At 40.1% G+C, this 19,575-nt stretch overlaps 2 protein-coding genes across 3 annotated transcripts; one reads left to right on the forward strand and one right to left on the reverse strand.

Annotated features, from left to right (window-relative positions):
* The first annotated feature begins 1,225 nt into the window (after nt 1–1,225).
* Nucleotides 1,226–5,540, forward strand: LOC112566267. The gene is made up of 5 exons (XM_025242321.1): nt 1,226–1,912; nt 3,152–3,370; nt 3,734–3,897; nt 4,176–4,289; nt 4,737–5,540. Exons 1-5 carry the CDS (start codon nt 1,907–1,909, stop codon nt 4,867–4,869), a joined length of 636 nt encoding a protein of 211 aa, XP_025098106.1. The 5' UTR covers nt 1,226–1,906; the 3' UTR covers nt 4,870–5,540.
* A 150-nt stretch (nt 5,541–5,690) lies between these two features.
* On the reverse strand, nt 5,691–18,994 carry LOC112566265. Of its 2 annotated transcripts, none has more exons than XM_025242319.1 (10): nt 18,860–18,994; nt 13,429–15,114; nt 13,040–13,123; nt 12,538–12,692; nt 11,878–11,923; nt 11,470–11,627; nt 10,937–10,982; nt 10,128–10,225; nt 8,284–8,350; nt 5,691–7,698 (listed from the first exon to the last, which is right to left on the reverse strand). In XM_025242319.1, exons 2-10 carry the CDS (start codon nt 14,906–14,908, stop codon nt 7,502–7,504), a joined length of 2,331 nt encoding a protein of 776 aa, XP_025098104.1. In that variant the 5' UTR covers nt 14,909–15,114; nt 18,860–18,994; the 3' UTR covers nt 5,691–7,501. The 2 variants fall into 2 exon arrangements, with proteins under 2 accessions (XP_025098104.1, XP_025098105.1); XM_025242320.1 differs by lacking the exon at nt 18,860–18,994 and adding an exon at nt 18,022–18,092.
* Between the last annotated feature and the right edge of the window lie 581 nt (nt 18,995–19,575).

Raw genomic sequence — 19,575 nt, forward strand, 5'->3', positions numbered from 1 at the left:
CATAAAGCAATATCTAGACAGTCTGTAGTAGCTATGGCGACGAGTTTTTTTTTTCTTTTCTTTCCTTTTCTTTTTTTTTTTTTCTTTTTTTTTTTTTTTTTTTTTTTTTTTGAGATCTCCCTCATTTCGTCCCTGGGTGACGACTTACCTCCTCTTCATGAATGCGGCTGCTGAACTAGGAAGTCAAGAAAAGTTCACTCATCGTGCACTTGTACATAACAATGGCGCAGATTATACAAGAGCGAATGTCAATAACAGAATAAGTAGGTGACACAAAATAGCAAATGCCTAAAAAAAAAAAAAAAAAAAAAAAACACTCTCTGAAGAATATTCTCGCAAGTTCTACCGCACTTGGACAATGGCAGAGCGTCACACGTGAGTCACGTGATGGGTGGACATGAGTGAGTTGTGGTCTTTGCCCTGTCAAAGAAGATTCAAATTTAAAATAAACGTACCAGCCTGCCCGTGTGTCTGTAGGTCATCTGTTTCTATGGCTGCCACTCCCGCTGTGTTCGTCCTTCCTATTTTTACATCTTTTTTGTTTGTCTGTTTGCTCTTCGCTTGTTGTCTTGTAGACGAGTTCCTTCACCTGACAATGCATCCTTGTAGACAAGGGGTGTATACATTTATGCATGCACGTCTACACACTCAACCGAACACACGCACATACACATGGACACACAGAGAAAAGACGTGAATGTTAGCGCAAAGTGAATGAAAGAAGAAGGTAAGGTATAAGACTGCTCAGACTTGCCGATCCTCCTTATCAAAAGAAATAAATCATTTTCTACTCGATCCTCGCTACTTGGGGTCAACAGCTCTCAACTGCCTCTAACCCAACATTTATTACCGATACGATCGCCACACTTTGTGAACTCCGATGATCTCATCGTCGTCGTCTTCTCGATGCACATCGACGCTCAGTGCAACTCTAGTTCACGAGGACTCCACATCACATGTTTGACACACGGGGAGTGCTGAATAATGGCCTTCTGTCAATGCAGTGACAGCACATAATTAGTTTAAATTATTCTAGCCTTTCCGGAAGACAATCTATGAGGTTAGACGTCTGCCTCCCTGGCTGCAGTTCAACTGGATAACAATGGATAACATGGATAGCAACGCACCACTTATCTCCTGGACTTATCTCCTGAAACACAGAAACTAAAAGTTTTGTTAGAAAAACACTTGTGTGTATATATAATATATAAATATATAGGTCGACCACAGTGTGACGAGGGGATGTCTGGCTATTAATGTTACACAACCTGACATCTACGTCAGAGGGAAGAAGCGAACTTCCTCCCCCAGTGAAGGTGCGGTTGACAGAGTTGGTCAAAGGCAGGTGTGGGAGGAGGTGAGGGGTAGGGTTGATGGGAGGTAGTGTGTGGGCAGAGGAAGAAGGACGATTAAATCCGTCTCCTGTTCCCGCCTACCCGCTAGATATGACCAAACCTCACAGTTCTGACAGCCATCACAGTTTACTCACAGTTTACTCACAGGCTCAGTCAGGTGCTCAGTCCACTCACGCGTGACGGTCCGCTGGCTGGCGGCGTGTGTGAAGTTGTGAAGTTTACAACTATTGACTCCTCTGAACGAACAGGGTGGATACGGATCAACACCATTAACGGTCGACATCGGGTTCAGGGAAAAACCGGCGGAGGCTTTGCTCGGGTGGGAATATAAAGTGAGGAAGACGGGTGCAGCGAGCAAACAGTTGAGACCGCGGGTGCCGTGTGCAAACAGCCGACACTGTGGTGGCCAGAAGTGAAGGGAGACACATATATACATACATATATCTACATCTGAGGGGCTGTGTTTGTGTGTTAGTCTTGTCGTGTTTGACGAAGAAGAGCCGAGGATACGGATCTCCGCTCGGTTGTCGTTATTTCAAGAAAACGCAACGATGAAGGTAGGCTGGTCAAACTAACGGTCTCTTGCTGTCAGTTTGCTGTGGTTTTTGTTTTGTTTTTGCTTTTTGTTTTGTTTTTGTTTTTTGTTTTGTTTTTGTTTTTTGTTTTGTTTTGTTTTTTGGTTTGTTTTGGTGGAACGATTAATATGTCTGTCTAAAAAAATAAAAATAAATAATGTAAAGTTCTCACAATCTCTTAGTAATCATAAAGATACTTTTTGTCTGTTCGTAGGTTTGTCTGTCTATTGCTTTCTCTGTAGTTTTCAGTCTCTTCACAGGTCTTACAGACAATGCGTGAACGAAAGTTTCTGATGTGAGTAATATGTGTTTAAGTTTGCACCATCCTTTGTACTGTGGTAAGGAATTATACAATGCGAAGCAAGGAATGATAAAGTTTATAAGGACACGCGTATTTTTCCTAGAACATGTTTGAGCACTTTTATAAATTATAGTTCTCGCTTCAATAATTTGACTTTTGGTGCTCAAGAGACAGACATAACATGTAAACACACTAAGGGTGTGTCTACTTTTCAAACCCTGAGCACAAAAGGTTGTGAGCTATTTCTGAATGCTCTTCGTCACGACCTGCGGGCATCTGTTCATCCTCTAACGACGAAAGTCGACTCAAGTCGTCCACAGTGTGAGGGGAATAGACTGCAGGCATCACACAGAGAAACAATCAGTCAGCAAACAAAACACAACAAACACAGACTCCGGCATTTGTGACCCAACAGTCGAAATGAGATGATTGCACTGACACTGACCTCTGTCGTATGAGGACCACAGGCTCGACACGTTCCGCATGGCTGAGACATTATGCAAATGTAACGGGCGATAAATGAGGGAGCAGGCAGAAGGAACATACAACACGAACACAAAGTGTATAATTATGACTGAATAAATTATGATACAACACTTGGAATGAAGGTAGGCTTGAGGACGCGCACGTGCACCCAACTGTGTAACGACCATCTTCTTATTTATCTTTCTATCTATATGGGAAGGGGAGCGTGTGACCCTGAATATTTCCTGGCTATTTATCTATCACGGGGAAGCGGATAACCGAGTGGTTAGAGCACCTACCCAAAGGATCAAAGGATCCACCCGACAGCTGTCGCAGTGGCAGTGAACTGTAGATAGCTTACCGTGTCTAGGGTATGGCATGAAACCATGGCTCCGGTCACAGAGCCGGGATATGGTATCGAGATCACTCAAAATATTACCCACCTGTTATCGCAGATCTTGTGGATACTAGCGGTTACCATAGCAACAGTGACACACCTGTGGCAGTCATCCTTCGCTCTGCTCACCACGCCGCTGTGGAAGGACCTGGTGGATGACCTCCCGGTTCTCCCCCTGCCTGAAGATTTCTCTTCTCCAGAAGACCATCATGATAAGAGGAGCATCTGTACCATGTCCTCATGTGGCGGGACGAAGAATGTCACCCTGTATAAAGAGGTGAGAGTAGCAGACTGCTGTGCCATCAGGTAAAACGTGGAGAGAAGGAAAACACTAGTTTTTAATTGGTTTATTTGACGAATAAACTAAGTTAAGCGAATAGACGCAGTTACTGAAAGGAAGCAGTTTAGAGCAATAACAGCCGAGCTAGACCAGAAACAAATGAAGACATTACTTTGCGAAGTTTTTTGGCTAAAAAGGAATTTAGAGAAAACGTGCAAAAGAAAATGTCAAAACAATCACCCTAACTTCTCCCTTCACGGAGAGTAAACAAACAATAAATAAAAGTAAAAACGTGCCGAAAAGAAACAATTCAGAATGTACTAGCATTGAAATCTTTGGTGGCTTCTCAACCTCCTGCAGGTTGCCAGGTACTACAAGAGACTCTTCTACTCGACCCATGACATTTTTCGTCTCAACTGCGAAGCCAACCCATGGAAATGCATGCGGTTGTCGGAGAAGGGTGCATTGTCTTTGATAAACCCCACGACCCTGGGAAACTCCGACTTCGATCAGTGCTGCAGGACGTGAGTAATAGGGGTGGATAGACTGGGGTGGATAAATGGGTCTGTGTTAATTAGCGACACACTTAATTCAGTTTACATTGTAATTAATGTCATCACCTTCAAACTTTGACCTATGTAATCTTTTTGTTTGCGCCACTTAAGCAGTTTTAATGAACTTTCAGCATCTAGCTGTTCATCCACGTGACGAAGCACGTGACATTTGCTGTTTTCGTAGATTTTTTTTCCCCTGAGCCTTCTAGTTAAATGACTTCAATGACTACGGGTTTATATCCTCTTAGGATACGAGTCTTCCAGACTTATTCCGGAACTATGACAACCTCCACTGGAGTGCAGTGTAATGTGTTGACCCTAAACAACTCCTTCCAGGTGGTTCACGTCGGCACGTGCGACACGTGAGTTTGGGGCAAATCCTCTGGCGAAACATTCTTGGTTAGAATTCAGACCTAACTTAGATTATGTACCCTTTCTCATCCTTTTTTTCTTTTGGGGTGTTTCAAAATATTAGACAATCACATTTTTTTTCAAAAAAAAAAATCATTAATCACTATTTTAACAATGCATTCTATGTAAACCCATCTTCATCTCAATTAAATTATATTACAGTTGAAGTTTTCTTCAGCAACTTATTTATTAATGATTATTTTTGTCAAAGAAGATTTATTCAAAGTATCTTTAAAGTACACTTTTTAAAATTACTTTTTTCTCTGTATTATTCTGAAGGTGCGTCTAGAACGTTACAGTTTGTTCTCTTTGTCCACCATTGCTAATATTGTACAAAGACACTTTCTGTGTGAACGCTCAAGGATGTACTGATGTGAACACATGCTTGCTGTGTTCAGGAGCAGCGCCAACGGTTGTAGCGGCACGTGCCGACAGGAGATGTCGAAGGTGTCGCTGCTGTGTGTCCGCGGGGGGTCGGTGGAGTTCAACCTCTTTGACGTTCCTTCCTACTGCTCCTGCAAGGCCGGCTGAACGGTGACGTTGCTGAAAATGTTTGACAGGACTTCCGGCCAGTTGTCCCGGCTACACCAACCATCGTGCCCAAACAGCATTCTCACCTTTTTTTAAAAAAAAATAATTTTTGAGCATCACAACGTAGGGTTGACAATGCGTGTAACGATTAAAAAACTGGCCCCGAACATAATGTTTATCAGAAAACAAAATTACATCAACGAATTCGTGTAGCTGACAGATTTATGCTGTGAGGTTTGTTTCCGTTGGTTTTCTCATTATGGGGAGCAGTCGTATGCCGGGGCAATGATGAGGGTCACGTGTTTCATTTTGAGGCTCCGTACAGACACGTGGCAACCCTCAGCTCACTGGTGGGGGAACTCACTGACCCATTCACTGTGAGAAATGTGTTACAAGACCGTGCTGGAGGCTGGACAATAGCGTATGAAAGAAACCCTCTTATGAAAGTGATTGGAGTGACTGGACAAATGGATTTTGTGGAAAATATTCAAATTCTGATTAAAAAGGGAAATGTGTTGAGCAAAGAGCTGACGAAGAAGATGGTGGCAGAGGCAGAGAGACTGCATGTACAGAGGTTGTGTATTTTGGTTTGTATATGGGGCGAGTTGACGCCATTTGCCGTCTGTGACCCAATCTTCATCCCCTTGCTCCTTCTTTCTATCTCTGGTTCTCTCTCTCTCACACGCACACACACACAAATGCAGTCATGCGCATGAAAATGCTTTTATTGCAGTAACACAAGACTGCGCACACGTCCCTGGTGTGTCATCCAAACACTTTCACGCACACACACATATATATATAACAACTTTCAGTCTACGTTAAGAGAAAACAAACGTTTTATTTCATATAGTACTAAAATTGTGTGCTTCAAAATGGTAATATAATTCCTTTACATGTAGAAGAAAGTAGCAAAATAAATACTTAGCAGTAAATTTAATATAAAATTTTGCATACAGAAGAAAGTAGCATAGTAAACATTTACTAAACATATTCAGGGCTTCTGCTTACGCAAAAAGTTGCGTACAGTACGCATTAAAAGTTCAGAGGACCCCTTCAATTTTCGTCAATGGGGTCCCCTTCAAATTTGGGCGAAGAACAGGGACCCCTCAAAAATCTGAAGAAGGGGTCCCTGGGATCCCAAATAATTTAGCCTTAGCCCTGATAGTATATTTCTTATATACTCCTATCGGTCATGGAAAAAAAGAATGTAACACATAACTCAAAAGCCACACATGCACACTTTATACAAGCGTGTAACATTATGCATCATAATTCCAGGGAAAATGGCAAATAATATTATTTTAAACTATTTTGTTTGATCGTCTTTAACTCACGTACCGTCGTTAAAGGTTGAAAAAAGGCTTTGCATATAAAAGAAATATCTCCATTCAATATTTATTTTCAGTTCATACTGGTGACCTGAACAGAAAAAGTTTTGAATCTTAAAATCATCGTCCATTGCATAATCAATTTGCATCCTCAGTTTAGAAACATTCCCACAAATCTCTCATGCCTTCAAAGAAACGAGTTGATAAAAGAACATAGTTTACTTACTCTGTTTTAAAAAATAAGCCCAGCTGTCTAGTCCAATTGCTTTCTCCATAAGTTTACAATCATCTGTAAAAACGGGCTCAGTTTTCGAACTATCGTTTCTATTTTCCTATTAAGATACATCTTAAAAATACATCTTAAAAATACATCTTAAAAATACATCTTAAAAATACATCTTAAAAATACATCTGATCGTCATTGAAAACCGTAGGCTAAACACAGTAATGCGTGAGATTTCTTGAACGTATTTTCGAAAGCGCATTTTCACAGTTGAAAATTAATAAAATGAACTTGCTTAAAACAGAGGGGGAAAAAGTGTCCTAAAATTCTACTCCTGTGTTTCCATGTATATGAAAGCATTTAAAGAAATGGTTGTGCATATTAACAGTAAACTTGTGCGCTTAAAACAGAAAATCATACATCAATTTTTTAAACCCTACAATGGCACAATGTCTGCATGTAAATAAAAGAAGATAAATGCCTTGAGTTTAGATTATTATATTATTCAAACTGACCACACAATGGTACTGTGATACGGCTCTTCTGTTTGTATATTAAAAACATTTATAAGAGCATGATGACGAAGACTATTATTTGTTCGAGTTTTTCCCTGGAATGTACAAAACGAACTACTACTTAGTCTCTACAGCGTAATCTCAAAGAATGATGTAGTAACTGAACATATGTGAAATATTTTTAAATGGCTGTGTGGTATCTACCACCATGCCACGATTTTTGTACTTTGTATTGCTTCTTTTAAATAAATTATCAGAGGAAAAACGATACATAGATATTTTTTCATTCAAAACTCATTATCTCGTCGCTCTTTTGTCATCCCTTATCTCGCCACCTCCGCATCACACCCAGCCTCTGTGTGTGTGTGTGTGCCTGCTAGTGTCTGTTAATATATATATGTGTGTGTGTGCGCTTATACAGAGCTAAAAATGAGTAAGAATGTGTGTGTATGTACAAAAAAGAAAATGAATAAAAAACTTCTAGGAAAGTTGAATACGTGGTTATTATTTTAGTTCACTTTAACTAGAATGTAGACTGCATAGTAGCTATGAAAGTCAACATATTATGAGAAAGAAGCAAAGTGTTCAGACTGTACCATCGAATTACAAACGGGACAGCGGGTCTGTCTATGCCCGCATGTATGACACAGGAGATGACCACAGGGACAGAGGACGCGATCAAAGTTGTTGGTCCAACACTTCTGGCAGAGGTATCTCCTTCTGAGATGCCAGTTTTCTAACAACTTGTCCCGATAACTCTCTGTATGAGATAAGAAAAACAAAATAGAATCTGTGGTGTTTTTACAGCTCATCTGTGTAGAGATATAGAAATTACAGCTTGTCAGTGTAAATATGCAAAATTGTCTTGAGTACCAGTCTGTTGATGGTGATCTGTGTAATCTTGTGAGTGGATGGACAAGCATCGGCTGTAGCAGATTAGTGACCAGGTCATTTACACACTAAAAAATGAGTGACATCAAGACATTATTTTTCTAGCTCTCCTGTTGCGAGATTTCTGTTCTGGGTATACAAAAAGCTGGCCTTACAAAGCTCAGCACAAAGAAAACTTGGCAAAGCAGTCTAAGGTCACGACCTGTAAAGCAATTGTATACAACGAAGGCTCAATACATGTTAAATGGAATACAATTAATTTCGTTAATTTTAAATATGCCTAAAATCAAACTTTATTATTGAGCAGTGGTTTAATCGACCTCGTCGTAACTTGTTCGTCAAGCTGGAGCTCTTGTCTCGGTACTAGCTGATGCACGAGTAAAGGGAAGCAACCGCAACACTGGTACTAACATTCAGGAGTTATTTCCCGTGGGACTGTTAATGCTGTACTTACCAAGCAACGCGTCATGGCTACTTTTCTCGACCACCACAACATTAGGTCTGATTGTAATCGGACTGCGCTGAAAAAAATACAATATTGTGATCTCATCTGAATACATTAACTGCCAATAATTAACTGCTAATTGGTGATGTTCTGAAAATGCAAAAGGACGAATTGAAGTTAATAAATGTACACTAGCTGTACAGTAACCCCTCGCCACTTCGCGCTTCATCTTTTGTGGCTTCACTATTTCGAGGGTTTTTGTAAGAAATTAATGGGGGAAATGATTCGCGGATCTACGCTTCTTTGCAGATTTTCCGCAACATTTGATCAGTGGAAAATATATACATATTATGAATTTTTAGATTTTAAAAAACCCAAAGTGTATAAAAATATATTACTAATATTAATTCTAACAATAAAGAAATATTATAAATAATAAAATAAATATTAATTACAGTAATTAGTGCATATATTTACTCTAAAACGAGAACCAGCATCGCTTGCCTGAGACGCTACGCTGTAAAGGTACAATACATGCGCAGAACAATGTTGGAATGGCTATTAAGGAAATGGGAAAGATTTATGTAGCGTAAAAGTATGAGGGAGGGTTTATGAAGCCTTAATATAGTGTATTAATACATAAATTAATATACCGTTTCTAGTTCGCTGATTTTCGGCAATCGCGGAATGCATCTCCCGCTATAAACGAGGGATCCCTGTACTCTATAAAAATTCTAATTTTTAAAGGGAAATAACGTTGTACACACGATAACGTTCCAAAATTTGAATTGCTTCCCTTAGACCATGAGTGTGGCGCTTTTAATACGTGCCTGTTCGATCTCCCTTTTACTATAGTCGGGGCCTTCAAGAATTTTTGGTGAAACACCTTCAATACTTTCAACCTCCTTTACGAGACCTAAACAGGCCCTTTCAATCTTTCACTCAGGGAACTTTGTTAGCCTACTAACTTTTAACAGACGTTTCATAAGTCAAGTAGCAGTTGACAATGTCATTCACATCTCAAGACAGCTGAAGGGGCCTTCAGCCACATTTCCATCACTTTGAAACATATTCATCATTGTTGAGATTTTGTCATTATTGTGAATTATTTTCATTTTTATGTGGTTTGTTGTCTGTCGGAGTAGTTAATGTAACAGTCAGACACTCTCTGTAACCCTGTGGATCAGAAACTTAAATCAGCTTAAAAGTCCACTGTTTTTCTCAAGTGGCTGCCAGCTCAGCTGGTTGGTTTATTTAGAAGGAAAGTGCTTTCACCATGCGGCGATTTTGCACTATGAGTGGAAGAGGGATGGGGAGAAACTGGAGTACCCGGAGAAACTCCCCTAAGCACAACCTTGTGTACAGGTGTCACATGTATAGAATGTCCCGAGACAAGATCTGAACCCTGAGCCGATCACTGTAGTGATGACAAGGGAGTGCTTTAACCACTATACTGCTGGGTACCCCTCCAGCTGAGCTGAAATCAGTTGCAGTAAGAAGGAAGTAAGATTTAAGAAAAAGTATGGTAGCAGCGCAGTCTTCAGCAAACAAGAAACTAATACCCGAGTCTAAACTTCTTGAATAAAGTTTTTTAAAAAATCTTTTTTAGCTATTTTTAACTCCAAATTAGAATCATTCGGTCTTAAAATGTAATTGATTTTATGCATTTGATAGCTCTAATATTTTCACACTTAACAAGGTTTTAAGGGATGCAACTCGAAGGGCTTCTGCTGAATTGGTACTTTAGACGGGTTGGTGGGTGTAATAGTGTGTGAGCTTGAGAGTTGAGTAATGAATGGAACAAAAATGTGTTTTGAAAAATGTGATGCAAAAGATTGTGGTTGCCTCCTTACCACAGCTTTTCGACTCTGTGCTTGTTGTGGCCCAGTGTCATGATTCACAGTATGGCCATCACTATGGTGACCTCGAGATGAAATAGCTGCTGCATTCACTGTTTAAAAGAAGAAATAAGCCGTGAGAGTAAGTAAAGATACTCAAAAAAGCCTTTGAACACAAAATAAGCTTTTGAAACTGCGCATATTACAATAATCTAGCCTTTAAAGCAATAGCATTCTAACTGTGCATACTAAATTAAAAAAAACTAAAATTAAAAAGCTGCTGATGAATACTTTAAAATAGTGATACTTTGAAGATGCTACGATACTTTTGGCATGGTTCTTGTATTGAAGAAAACTTTCTTGGATTTTGTGTGAAATTACATTTTGATAGATCTTTGGGTTTTCAAAGCAGCTTATTTGATCATCAGTTGTATATTTAAGAGACATGTATCCACACACACTTTTTCAAAGAAAGAACTGTTTCTAATTTTATACTTTACCATCTTTTGAGACCCTGGATTTTAGATTTTTTTAATAGGCACCAGCTTTTATGTAATAGTCCCTGCTCAGATACCACAGCTTCATGGACTGGATTTTCTCAGGAATTTTCCCACTTTAAACCCTTGTTCTTCAAATATATATATATTATTCCTTTCACCAATCATCATAGTTCTGAATAATTATGACTATAGTCAATTGACTAGTCCACCTATATTTTACTATTTTACTACTTTAATTGCCATTGGAGCTAAATAAAATTGAATTGTAGTATTAAGTCAAGAAAACTATGATTATCTTTTTACAAGAGAAAAATAACTGTTTACATGTTAAGTCCTCCACGCACTGCTGTGGTCTTTTGAGCTGCACTTCCTAAGGAATGAGAAAATGTTTTGTTTTTTATGGTAATAGAAAGTTACATACCATTAGCCATAGTTATAAAGCCAGACTAAATTGTTGCCTCAGATAACTATGGATAAATCTGGAATAATTATCTTCTCTGCAGTTATAAAGCAATTTCCAGACCCCATGGATGTTGATTTACCCAAAATAGCAGACATCATTAGCAAAAATTACCTGGAGTAAAGTAGCATAAAGCATGTCCATTGGGTCTGGACACTACTCTGTAACTATGGAAGCAAGACATTTTCCTTTGATTTGCCCAACGTTGGTCTAAAGATATGACCTACCTTGGTTCATAGCTATGGCCTTCATTAGGTACACAGTACACATCATATAATTTATAGCACAACAAACATGTTCTGTTTCTTAATACCACATTGGTAATTATATATCTATATCATTAATGTTATATTATACAGTTACGACTGCAGCCAGAGTACCCTAGAATGATCCTTACCACAGGAAAAATATCATGAAGGCCTGATACTTTCTTTAGTTCTGCAAGCTGGCCAGTGGATGTTTGGGCAGCCAGAGCATCTTCAAGAAGACTGAGCTGCACTTGTTCACTTTGAGTGGAAATGGGCTGTGGGCAGCAGGAATCCAGATTCTGTTCTCCTGGGAGAAGTACATTATTTGGTTGATATAAGTACTAAGGTAAGATGGATAGCGAGTGTGTATTTTGCAGGGATGGGGGAAGGGCTAAGGACGCATGGCTAGATGAGAGTAAAAAAGCATACAGGCAAACCAGTGCTGAACACTTTAACAAGTAGCAACTTTAATAAGTTTTAACATTTGCTGGTAAAAAGATGTTCAGATTTAGTGAAACTAATTTTCAGTATGTTCACACATGGTAAAACTAACTTACTTTGTAAGTCCTCCTCACACTGTTGTGGGTGCTTAAACAGACCCGTCTAAAACAAATAATAATAATAATGAAGGAACATGTATTCATTAATTTACTTCTGCAGACCTTGTAGACTAATCTCTACAATGAGGGAAAAAATAATTTAAAAAAAAACTGAAGTTATATCTGTATCAAAGGCTAGCTGCAGCTAAAATACCTCATCTTTTCAAAATATATCTGTACTATGGTCACAGCACATGGAATGGAAACTGCAAAATTATAGGGAACTATCTTACAGATATTCTTCATGATATCTACTAAGAAAAGTTATGACATCTGGTTCCGATGATTGTGCAATGTACATTAAGAATCATATAAATGAAGGCATTGAGTGACATTTCTACATGCTTGACAATAGGGCAGCTGCGTGCATGAAACTTTATTTTGTGTGTGTGTTCACATGATCATGTGGGTCCATGTGAGAAGAAAATACTGTATCATCACATGCACTGTTTATTCAGTAAGATCATTTCTTATATTAAATGTGTGCAGGGAGTTTAAACCATTTAGTTTGTTCTACCACATATTCCCAAGAGCTGCCATTATAATTATTTTTTCAATAGTTGTATTGTTGTTATTCACTAGTATGCAAAACATCGAAAACTAATTATTATTAATTACCTCATGTGGAGGTTGTGAGCAGCAGACTTTGGTTTGCCATTGGTCACTGTGGAACGGCTGTGTCACCATGTCTTCAGCAGCTATGGGTTGAGGCTGGCCGTGGCCAAGTAGCTGTGTTTCAAAATCATTGACCCGCTGGCTGTTTGACTTATGTCCTTGGCATTTAAGAAACAAATGAAAAGAAATTAGCTGATGGATGGAGTAGGGCTGGTAGGAAGGAAATGTAAGACAATAACAATAAAAAAAACCAGGAAGGCAGAGCAGAAGCTAGCACAGTCAGACATCTTTCAATTAGTTACAGATTAGAGTGTGCAGTCCATATTTCAAAAGTATGAATTTAAAATAACCCCACATTTGAAGCACCAGAAGCTTTTCTAACTCTATAATTTTCTGTACAAGTTATTTTACCCATTGCAAACCTAGTAGCTTAAACGACATAATACTTGTTTTAAAAATTAGGTACAGATGGCAAACAGACAAATTAAGGAGAGGTTACGCTGACCTGCAGTAAAGGAGGAAGAGCTGGATTCGGTTGTCTCAAATGGAATTGCTTCAGACTGAGACTGCGAGCTTTTGTGACCATTTCCTGCAAGGATGCATTGAAGCAAGACATATATCTAGTACCTAAACAAACGACAACATTCAATTACCGTTTAAGTCTGCACTAGCTGGACACAGCAAGACAGTACACGATGAAAGTTCTGGAAATTTTAACTTTGATCCTGAAATTAATACTGATAAACCTCGACCTCATTGATCCCATTTTTTTCTTTCTCAAGAGCTCTCTGAATCTCTCCATCTCATCTTTCATCTCTCTGTCTCTCTCTCAGTCAGTCTCTCGTTCATATCTATGAATTTCTCTATTTTATCCAAAATTTTCCTCGACCTTACCACATGCTGATGGTGGTCGTGGTGGCGGTAGTGGTGGTTGTGGTGGTGGTACATCTGTATGATGAACAGCGTTGTCCCCATCGCTCACCTGGTTTACCATCCAGCCGTGACCTTTGCTGCTTGACCTGGCGGCAGTGTTGCTCACAGGACCGGACAGAACATGCAAGGTTTCCGCACCGTCACTGGTCATCTCAGTTACCCCTTCTTTCACCGCACGTGCTGCTTTCTTCGACTTCTTTTTCTTTTTCTTCTTCTTCCTATGGTTTGTCAAATGCAGGCACTCGTCCATTGATCTTTTTTCGTCTTTTCTGTCCCTGTCGTCGTCATCATCGCCGCCGCCGTCTCCACCACTTGCGGAACCACGGAGCCCGCCGGTAGCTTTATTTCGGCATTGGCAGCTTTGACCCTTATCTTGACATCCACCTTCAAAGTTTCCACTCTGCGTTTGCTGCTCTCCACCATCTTTGGAGCTTTGACCTTCCACACATTCATGACCCTCGCTGACAGCTCCGTTCTCGAGGTCAGTATAGGAGACACTAGCCCTGTCCCTGGTACTGTTCTGGAAGGAAGGAGCTTCGCTTGCTGGGTCACTCTGGCATACAGAAATACCTAGTATAACCTTCCACAGAGAATGGTCTATTTCGTCCTGAGAAATGTCTGGCTTGCTGTGGTGTAGAGAAATATCGGTGACATTTCTGTGCAAAGCTCCTTCCGCATCAGTATCCTGGGTGTATTTGTGCCCAGCCTTCATGTCGATAAATTTCTTTGGTGGCAGCCCACACCCTTCTTTAGTCGTAGCATCTGACTTCAGTCCTTCTAAATGACTCGTGCCATCTGGTTCTATGTCTTCGATTTGCTCCTCAGCGTGGGAAGGAGTGTTGGTGAAACCTGCAGGAATGTGGCTTCTGTGTCTTGAACTAGTTTGAATGTCTGAAGCACAGAGATTTTCTTGACAGCTTTCCTTTGGATCGCAGTCTGCAATAACCGCCTCCTTGTCGAGGGTCTGGGGAAAAATCATGTGGGAATATCTGTTTCTATCGCCTTTCTCTTCTTCTGTCGGACAGCAGATGACGTGCGAGGACGATGTCCGACGCTGTTGGATGCGACGCAGGCAATGGCGTTGCCTGGCAACAGGTGTACGGGTCACTGTAGAGCTGGAACGTGGCCTTCTATATTGTCTGGTGGGTGAAGGCATGTTGTCGTCCTCGCTGCTGTTGTCACCAACGACGCAGTCCTCACGTTTGCCAACAGACTTCCATTTCTCTGCAAAGTGTGTCATGAATGAAAGAGCAGCCATTATTAGAACCGACATGAGCCCTTGTACAAGACCCAATGTCGGCTGAAGCAGCTGCCCACTCTTCTTCTTTTGGGAATCCATCGCTGGCCTCGAGCGCTGCTTTGTCCTTGTCACGTGATGCTCACGAGCGGCAAGAAGCGAAGAGCGTCCGTCCCTCCTCGACACGTGAATGCTGCGCGGCATGACTAAGCGGCAACACTTCCACTGACTTTTGTGTTTATCAGTTTATAGGACAGAAGCACTCCGCTTCGATGTCTACTGCACAGATTCCATCAGTGGCAGAAGCTGATTCTGACAGAAGTCATTGTCACTCTAAGTTTATTTATTATTCAGTTTGATTGTTGCTCAGTACGTGTCTGTTACTGGTTGGTACAAGTGTTCAATATTTTCTGCACATAGAGTACAAAATACTTGTAAAGAGGTAGCATAGACTTGACGACAATTGACACTGATCTCTATTATTATTATTAAAAGGGAGAGTTCCTAGGTAGTTAAAGCTCTCGGCAATCGTTTGTATCACGGGTGGGTAACGTCCAGCTCAAGGGTCATATGAAGACCTCGAAATCATTTGGTCCAACCCTGCCATAGGCCGGACTTGAAAGTTAATAAATCTAGCATCTTTATACGGCCACATAAATTTGTATTATGTGAATCATAACAATAGCATATATTTTGAGGGACGAGCAGTAAGGTCCATTACGGGATAGACAGACACGTGGTGGGACAGACACGTATGCTCGATGGCTGCCACCCTGTATTGCAGTGACTCGGTGCCAGGCAGACTGGGAGTGTACATATGTGTTAACACATTTCTGATGAAACTACAGCTTGACTAAATATAGCAGGATAATTTTTAATTTTTTAAATTTTGTATGGCCTGCAACGATATGTTGGCAGGTGCCCCCATCCCTGGTTTATTTCAGCTGCGACAACACCGGGGTATTTGGGAATTTCCGATGATGCGGCAGATGATGTCAGTGTTCTGATGAAATGTTTAATCCAGTGAATAAAAAGGTGTTTGTCGAAGGGTGGAGGAAGAGTTAACTAAATATATTTTAATTGCGACATTAATACGAAAGTACACAATCAGCTGACTCCGCATTATAACGAGCGTAACGACAGACCGGCTTCGACAAAAATTGGCGGGATGTAGTTTTCTGCCAGCCCGATGTTATTTGAAAAGTCTCTGCTTTGCTGGCTTTGGCTCCAGGCTCTCTACACTCCTGGATGACAAAGCTATATTCTCTTGTCACCAGTGAAAAGACATTTTTCCCCCAGAATCCGACATCAACTTCGCTGTGAAGCAGACGACTGCACGCTGGTAGCCACAAGCCGCCAGAAATGTCAATCAACGGATTTTTTGTTGTCAGTGGCGATTTAGCAAACATATATATATATGGAGGGGAAAGGAGAGAAGACAGATGTTTGTGTTAGAAAGTTGTATTGGAGAAAGTGAGGGCTTCGCTGATGTACGGAAATTATTGCGCAAGAGGATCACCATTGAGATTACCGAGTTTTTTATCACTACTATAACCGAGATTACCGAGTATGTTCTCTGATATAAAGGGCGGAGTGACTCTGAACACTTAACATGTATATTAGGCATGCAAGTATTGGCCTCTCATGTATATTAAGGATGTAAGTATTGGTGTTTTCATAAACTGTTTTTTGTTCTATTGACATGTGTACTGCACAAAACACTTTTCGTCTGCGAGTTTCCCATGATCTTGAGAAGCTGCAGCTGTTAAAACATGGGAATTATAACGATTGCCAATGGTATCCAAGCCAGTCACGAATACAAGACTTGTGTGTAGTCACAGCAAAGAGTCCTCCATCATGTGTGTGTGTGAGGTGGGAGCGAGTATTTCAACTGCAGTCTCCGGTCTACACCTGAGGACCTGAAGGACAACTTCACCTGCCAGACCAGGCTGTCTGATGGTGTGTCGGGGTTAATTTAATGACTCAGCAGTTTTGTGTTGTGTGTGATTTAGTGACTCAGCATAGAACCGAGAATAGTCTACTCTCCTGAGTGATGTGACATTTCTAGAAAACTACCTTTGGTCGTAGACATTTAGGGCTAAGAAACTCACTGCTTAGGGTTTGGATTTTTTCCAGAAATCATATGATTTAGAATAGTAGCAGATTTTCGCATATATGCTTGGTTTGTGGGTCTGCATTTTAATTGTGAGAAGTGTGTTTATGTGCCTTACCAAGAACAAATTCAGACATCTACAGCAAAATTTACACTGGAATCAGCTTGTAGAGTTGTGTCAATTTATAATGGACAGCCACGCAGCAAAGCCAACCAACAGATTGAAAAGGTAAGTCCGATTTTTACTCTCAATATTAAACTCTACATCGTTGAAATAAATAACGATTTTTAATTATTGTATTACGCAATCGCTTGAAAATACATTTAATTTTAAAAATGTAAAATAAAATTAAATATACCAGCATTTCAATCTGATTGTCCACAGTTTGCATTAAAAATTTATCGCTTTCTTGCCCTAATGGCCCTATTATACTCTAAATATCTTTTTAAAGCATTTACCAACCCAAAGTCGAAATAATCCAACTGAGTGACAGTTCTAAATGCATGGAAGTCCACTCAACCTCTTAGTGTTAGCAGCGATTTTACAAACAGTTAAAATTGAGAGAAACTTTATGATAAATTAATTTTGCAACCATTTAAATAAGTAATTTATATAGAAGAAAGAAATTATGAAGCAAAGTATTCATAAAATGTTGTCTCATTGAATATCAGAGGGCCAGCAGCGGCGGGCATATTATAAAGTCGTCTGCTTTTTTGGAATGAAATGGAGTCAGTAGAAGATGTGAGGTGGGAGGCAAAAGTAATCTTGAATTAAGCCTACGAATCATTTCTGTCGGATGGCAGTACTACAAGACAAATTATTCTTTCTGTAAAGCCCTCAGACGTAAAGTACTAAGTACTGCACTGTAACATTACTAAATTTGAATCTTCGCCCAGTTTTGGTTCAACCACAGACCTTTATTTATGTCCGTGGGTACAATGAAGGGTCAGCAACTGGACCTTTGATATCGAAATTGTTCTGTAAACGCGTGTAGCAGACGCTTTATACATGTAAACAAACAATGTGGGGGGAGGGCAAGGAAGTATGGTCCCTTGCGTCATCTACGGACCGACACAAAATATACTTTCTCGACATAAATACAACAATGTCATACTTGACAGATAATCATGTTCATTGTTTGACCTTGTTCAATAAGTCTATATTACTAATACAGCATAAAATTAAAGGAATAGATTGCATTACCCTTCTCGAGATGGCTGCTCAGCGTATTGCACCATCGATGCACGTGACGATAATGATGTAATGTCTATTTATATCTTTTTTTTCACTAACCGCAATCATCGCTCATTTTATTTTTTATAAAATATAATCTTTTAAAGAAAAATATATCCATTAACAAGCTTATAGTAATATTATAGGAAAATTTGCAGCAATTGATGTTATGCAAAACAAAATTTCAGGAATGTCATTAGAAAATACTTGTAGTGTTATTCGGGAATTCGTTTTCCCAGCTTGTCATAACGGCTTAAGCCTAGATTAGAAGGAAGCCTGGTGTTTAATTTTCGCATAGGAATGGTCTGTGTCCTCGAGTTCTGTCTGTTTGCATCTTCGGAGTCTCGGGAAAAGGCAGTGAGCATTTGTATTACACCAGTAAAATAGCAAGCAAGAACAAACTTTACTGATTACCAGTTAAATAAAGACCTAAAGAAGTTTCGAGAATATTTCGTTCGGAGTTTACCATAACCCTGACGGAGAAAGTTAAATTTAGAACTGACACTATAGCTTCTGGAAAACATATAATATATCAAAATATAAGTACAGGTAACACAGACTTGCTCGAGTCTTTCACAACTCCTGTCTGTTTGCTTGTGTTCTTCTTTATGTGCTGGTGTCTTTTTATCTGTTGTGTTGTTGGCAAGTGATGGTGTGTCCGATTAGCTCTCCAGCTGACAGGAAATTGATAATATATAACTTTTCCAGATTCAGCGATAGTCGGTTCATTAAAGACACGACGGCTTCAACTGATAAAAAGTTGCCACTAGCTTTATAACTGTGTGAAAAAAGATATGTTTTGTCCTACCTTGAAAGGCATTAACTGTCTTTCGTCTTCACCCATTCGCCGCTTCCTTTCCGTGTTGATGGCTACCCTCATCTGTCAGTGATCTGCCCTTTGTGTCCCGGCGGTGCACTTATGTCACAAGACATTGGAACTTGATGAAGTCAGCAGATGGCGATGCGGAAGAGTCCTTGAACCGATGACGAACTGTCATGTCCGGCGGAAGAATGGCTCTTGATGGCTGTCGAGTACACGGGGAAGGGTTGGGGTGGGGCTGAGGAGGGGTACGAAATGTACGTGTATACAGACGCCTGGTGAGTACATCAGAGAACAAGAAGCGTCTGCAATGCGTTGCAATAGTATCACATGACCTTACTGCACTCCCGATGCTCGGGTCCGTAATCTTCAGTTTGACCTGTTTAGCAGTCGCTTTCTGAAAAATGTGCCGGGGTGGCAATGAGTTAAATCTTCCCTGGCTTGGTTTTGAAAGCACAAGCAACTAAGTCGTGAAAAATGGCCATTTTATGAAACCAGCTACACGTCGGAGGCAATTATGTAACCAATTACAAGTCTTTAAGAATTGATTAGTCTTAAACTAGGGGTGGGGAACCTTTTGTCCTCCAAGGGCACTTCGATATTTATAATGATGATTCGCGAGACGGACAAAATTACTAGCTTAAAAACTAGCCTGTGCAGTGAAACCACATCAATAATAATTATCATGACTATTTAGTATACAC

Source organism: Pomacea canaliculata, linkage group LG6, assembly GCF_003073045.1.
Source record: "Pomacea canaliculata isolate SZHN2017 linkage group LG6, ASM307304v1, whole genome shotgun sequence".
NCBI classification, from domain to species: Eukaryota; Metazoa; Mollusca; class Gastropoda; order Architaenioglossa; family Ampullariidae; genus Pomacea; species Pomacea canaliculata.

Excerpts from the sequence above, each read along its gene's own strand:
- LOC112566267 (XM_025242321.1), top strand. Across the intron at positions 3,898-4,175 it reads TTCGATCAGTGCTGCAGGAC|GATACGAGTCTTCCAGACTT; the intron begins GTGAGTAATAGG and ends ATATCCTCTTAG. Across the intron at positions 4,290-4,736 it reads CACGTCGGCACGTGCGACAC|GAGCAGCGCCAACGGTTGTA; the intron begins GTGAGTTTGGGG and ends TGCTGTGTTCAG.
- LOC112566265 (XM_025242319.1), bottom strand. The coding sequence starts at position 14,908 with ATGCCGCGCAGCATTCACGTGTCGAGGAGGGACGGACGCTCTTCGCTT. Across the intron at positions 13,124-13,428 it reads ACGACCACCATCAGCATGTG|GAAATGGTCACAAAAGCTCG; the intron begins GTAAGGTCGAGG and ends GCATCCTTGCAG. Across the intron at positions 7,699-8,283 it reads TAGCCATGACGCGTTGCTTG|AGAGTTATCGGGACAAGTTG; the intron begins GTAAGTACAGCA and ends TATCTCATACAG.